This window comes from Megascapheus bottae, chromosome 29 (genome assembly GCF_031878675.1).
Source record: "Megascapheus bottae isolate mThoBot1 chromosome 29, mThoBot2.hap1, whole genome shotgun sequence".
Classification (NCBI taxonomy): domain Eukaryota; kingdom Metazoa; phylum Chordata; class Mammalia; order Rodentia; family Geomyidae; genus Megascapheus; species Megascapheus bottae.
Window position 1 is genome coordinate 1,145,001 of NC_143537.1, and position 5,178 is coordinate 1,150,178.

General features: G+C 56.0%; 1 protein-coding gene across 1 annotated transcript in view; it reads right to left on the reverse strand.

The window, feature by feature from the left end:
* The window catches only part of Dock2 (dedicator of cytokinesis 2), a 145,190-nt gene that overhangs the window by 97,175 nt on the left and 42,837 nt on the right, over positions 1 to 5,178 (reverse strand). Inside the window, 3 exon segments of the mRNA XM_090320794.1 lie at positions 34 to 135; positions 2,250 to 2,323; positions 5,019 to 5,176. Coding sequence (XP_090176920.1) covers positions 34 to 135; positions 2,250 to 2,323; positions 5,019 to 5,176 — 334 coding nt within the window.

Genomic DNA, 5,178 nt, shown 5'->3' on the forward strand with positions numbered 1-5,178 from the left:
CAAGGAGCCTGAGCCCCCATCCTGCCTCCTCACTCCTGCTTTGCTGCCCTCTTCCCACCATGAGGACGCTGTGCTCCCGAGACTTGTCCTCCAGGGGAGATTTCATGTGGGCAAGTAATGAGAGTTTGGAGGTGTCTGGGAAGATTGCAAGGGCGCCGGTCAGGCCTTCCCTGAAGCATGTAATTCCTCACGCCCGACAAGGAAAGCCCCCTTCTGCCCCTGGAGACTGGCTCTGTCCATAGGAGAAAGCACTCGACTTCCACGGAGACAACTCCCAGAGCAGCGCCCCAGAGTTCCTACCCCCCCCCTGTCCTCCAAGCATCTCCTCCTGTGGACAAGGAGACCTTCCTAAGCCAGGGGGCCTAAGCAGAGCCGGCTGGGATAGCTCACATGATGCAGGGCTCACCCCCCACTTCCAGCAGAAGTCAGCTCAGCAGATGGTCCCCCAAAGGCTGTAGGGGCTGTGTTTTAAATACCCCTGGGTATTTATGGATTGGTTGCTACGCGCCAGCGCACATTAGGGTGGACAGTGGACAAGACAGAAGCTGTCCCTCGACTCCTGGGAGAGCAGATGGGCCAGGGTCAGCCCTGGGGGCATGGGCCACGTCCATTAACTCTGGACCGCGAGGCTCAGGTGGACGCCTCTGATTGACACTGGCATCCAGTGGCACAGCAGGCAATGAAGCCTGAGGACTTGACGGTGACCAGCTGGCATGTTGATCCCCACGGACGCGATGACAACTTTAATAACTCCAGTACCACCTGCTGCCTGGCTCTGAGTGCCCGGCAACTGCAGCCTGCCCGCCTTTCTTATTAGAGTCTGCCGAGTGTTAAAGTAAGTAAGAGTCGTGTCCCTGTGTCTTTCTAGAAAGCAGATGAGAGGATCTGTGGAACCACAGAGATTCCTGACGGGGCATGGAATTCACATTGGGCCCTGCACCCAGGCAATGTGGAAACATAGAAGAAAGGGGAGACGGAATCGGCCCTGGGCTGGGGATGTCAGCCAGAGAAGAGGGGTGTCACTCAAGAAAACCTGAGTCATCACATTTCCAAGAGACAGGGCCGCCAAGTGTCCCCAGGAGGAGTGGGGGCATCAGAGAGAAATCGATGCAGAGACAGCTGTGCGCGCCTCTCCTCTGTAGTGGTCTGGAGTCTGTGACAAGGTGACTATGGAGAGGATACCTGGACCTTCAGCCAGGGACTGGACTGTCCAGTGCAGGAGTGCACAGGGGAGCCCTGTCTCTGTCAGCCGGGCTGGAAAGCCGTGTGTGCCTGTGGCTTCTTGAGAAATTAAAAAAAAAAAAAAAAAAAAAAAAACCTTGCAGTCTTGTATCTCCAGATTACTACACAACAAGAGCACAGCAGAACAGCAGGAGGTGTGGTGCTGAATTACAGCGTGGGGTCCAGAGGGGCCAGAGAGCAGAGCCATCTGAGAACTTGAGTAACCCCAGGAAGGGGTCACCAAGTGGAGCCTGCCAGGAGCTCAGGCTCCCGAGGTGGGAAAAGGCATGAGGGCACGCCACATGGGGAAAGCCACCATGGTGGGTCAGGGGTCGGGGGTCGGGGGTCACGGGCAGTGTCTGAGCCCTGGCGAGCACCGTGCCATCCTGCCCCCCTCCCAGTAGACTTCCTGTGTCCTCCACATTCAGACTGGACAGCTTGGTCCTCTTCAGCCTGGAGGGACCACACCTGAGCACCCAGCCTGCCACAAAAACCAAGGGACTGGAGTTGGTGGCTCCTGGCCCAGCCAGCCAGGGGAGCATTAATGGAGGCAGAAGCCCGGCATTCACCCTTCACCTCTCCTGCACTGAGAGCAGCAGCCATACGGGTTACAAAGGGTAAGGTTGATCTCCTGAGCTGGGTTGCAATTAATCTCCACAATAACTGCCATCAGCACCTGGATCCATCTTCGTGACACCCTCCCCCGCAGGTGGCCGTGCTATAATTGCTAAGGAGGGCTATGGCTGGCGGGCTTCCTGAGGGGGGAATGGTCAGGGCTGTGGCCCTGTGCCAGCTCGGAGCCAGGAATAACCCATCTGCCCTGTTCCCGTTCCAGCTACAAACCACCAGAAGGAGAAGCCTAGACGTGTGCTCCAGGAGCCTCTTTTGCTTTGTTGTGTTTTCATCTAGAATTCTCATTTGGAGGAGTAACCTGAGGCAGGATAGACAAATGAAGGGGATGGGGACACTCAAGCGTCCCGCAGAATCAGAGGTAAAATCAGAAGGACCAGAGGGCAGACAAGCCCCACCCGGGCCCTCCCGGACCCCAAGTAACAGGAATAGGAGAGACATGGGTGTGTCAGCCTCTGCCTTCTGTGCCAGGCTGGGGGCAACAGAGACCATAGGGAAAGTCGGCCATGGAAGTTCTGGGTCTCCTCTGCTGTTTCTGGGCTTGGGGTGAGTTCGGACCTGTCTGCGGGGTTTCAATGAGTGGCTTCACTCATCTTGTTTGGGGACAGTCCCAAGGGAACCTGTTGTCTATGATGACTAAGGGCTGCCAGGTGACTCAATCAGATGTCTGAATAGGAATTCAACACGAAATCCCCCAGAAATACGGTAGCTTAGGAAAAAGAAAACATGTCTGGAGCATCCCCACCCCCCTGGCCCGCCCCTTCCCTGCCTAGTCTACCTCTTTTATCTTGTCTTATTGAGATAAATAACTCTGCAGAAGCCTTTGCCCTGAGGCCCTCTCTCCTGCTGAGGCCTCTTGAAAGGCTTTGTGTTGTGAGGTTGATGAGACCTACTGCCTGTTGGCTGGTTTCTGGGGTCTGAAGGATCCCAGCAGCCCAGCCATCTAATTTACAAAGCTTCTGCACAGGCCACCATGCAACCACTACCAAAAGACAATGGATTTATGAGTAGATGGATGTGCAGGAGTCTTTGCATCTTGTGGTTTATTAAATGTAGATTTGAAAGTGCTGGGCTTTATAGACTGGAGAGGGCTCTTAAATTAAGAAGGCAAAGAACTGAGAATGCTCCCAGCTGTTCCTCCATTTCCTGTGATACTGAAGAAAAAAGAGCAGTCCCAGGACGGCAATGTCCCTGCGCAGCAGGGCTTGTCTAAGTCGCTGTGGTCCCAGAGCAGCACCGAGGGCTGCCTGTGTCCAAACCCGGCCTCTAGGCCGAGGGCTGAGCTTCAGGGGTGGCCCCTTGGCCCCCGCTGCCAACTTCTGTCCGATGCCCTCCATCCCAGCAAGACGTGAGGACGGGCCTCCTCACAGCTGTCCCATAAACCCCTGGGAGAAGTGAGAGTGATCAGACCAAGAACCATCGCATCCCAGGCCAGGAGGGGCACAGATCAGATGCTTCTGGAGCTGTGATTTTCAGTGTGATTCAAAGTAATCCTGGCCATGGAATGAGTCCTGTACCTCAGAAGAGAAGCTGTGAAGGAGAGAGAGAGGGAGGGAAGGAGGGAGGGAGGGAGGGGGAGAGAGAGAGAGAGAGAGAGAGAGAGAGAGAGAGAGAGAGAGAGAGAGAGAGAGAGAGAGAGGAGGCAGGAGCAGCAGGCCTTAGGAAAGACAGCATTCTCCACCGCATTCAGCAGCGATGGCAGCACAGAATAACACACCCAGCAAAGACAGACACTCACACATGCACCAACACACATGCAGAAGCATGCATACATATGTGCACCTACATGCACATGCCCCCATACACACACATGTGCCCACACGTCCATGCTCATGCATGCGCACAGAGGTACATGTGTCCGTATGCTTGCATGTCATGCACACACATCCTTACAGCTTATGCAGGCATGCCCGCACATGCGTGTTGGCGTGCACACATGTACACTCCTTTGCAGCTCCAGCATCCTTGCTGTCTACCTAGATGTGATTACAATGGAGACTGGCTGCCCCCTGGATCAGAAGTGTTCCCCGGCCATGGGCTCTGGGGAGAGGGCAGAGTGGAACGTTGCCATCCTCATCATGGATAGCCGGGGCCTGACACCCAAGTCCAAGCATGAAATTCATGCGTATTTCCCATACGCCTCACACCCACAACCAGACGGGAATCTGTATGTGACTTATGGTAATGCTGGATGTGAAATAAGCCTTCAGGGACTGAGACCGGCCACCGTGGCAGTGCTCAGGAGTTTGCAGATCTCTGAACAGCTGGGATTTGGGTGGCAGCTTGGTGATGCTGAGCCTGCAGACTGTGACAGCTTACGACAGGCCTGTGTGGACATTCTCTAGGACAGGCAGTGCCTTTGTGTCCCCAAGGCCTGCACACAGCCCTGTGCATCCAGCCACTGCACCACGAATGAATGAACAAGCGAATGAATGAACTGAGCCACCACACTTACCCAGTGATAAGAAAAGATGTCTCTTAATTAGGGCAGTAAGCAGAGGAAGGAAGAGACAATAGAGAGACCACACACAGGAACCTGGCACTAGCGGCTGCCAACAGGATCCAAGCACTAGGAAATAACCATCCCTCAGTTGTCTAACGCTAGCCAGTCACCGACACAGGCCTTCCAGAAAGCTCTATGGAGGGTGTTCTAGGGAAGAGAGACAGGAGGAGGAGACAGAGGCACTGCTTCCATAAAGGCTTGGGAAATATTTTCTGGTTGGTTGTGTCTACACAGCCTTCTGAAACCAGACGCATACAGGACAGACCGCTGTGTGGACTTACTGACAGTGCAGGCCTGGGTCAACTCAACCCATCGGCTCCCAGCCTCGTGGCTTCTGAAGGAGACTGACTACCCAGCACACACGGCTCCCTACCCTGCCCCACCCACCCCCATCCGCCGGGCCAGACCCGGCTGGCACCAGGGGCCTGGGCTCCTGCTCCTTCAGGAGGAAGATTCGGATGCTCACCCTCGAGGAAACGGCAGAGACCAGACCCCAGTCCCAGGTTCCAGGTACCCAGCCTGGACATGGGCTGCGAGCTCCCTTCCATCCTGTATCTGTGCGGGCAGAGCTGCCCCCCCACCCCACACTCAGCCCACCTCACCCCAACCACGGCCAGCCCGGAACCCCATTTTCCAGCCCGGGGCTGAGGCATTGAGTTCTCACGGGTCCTGGCCGCTCAGCACCTGCAGGAGGCTGTGAAGGAGCTCCACGCAGTACTTCTTCTCCAGGGCCTGGTGCCCCTCGTCCTTCTGCTGCAGCAGGTCCTTCAGCTCCTTGGCTGACCTGCGCCCGCCTCCCGAGCCCCTGCCCCCACCCACCGCCT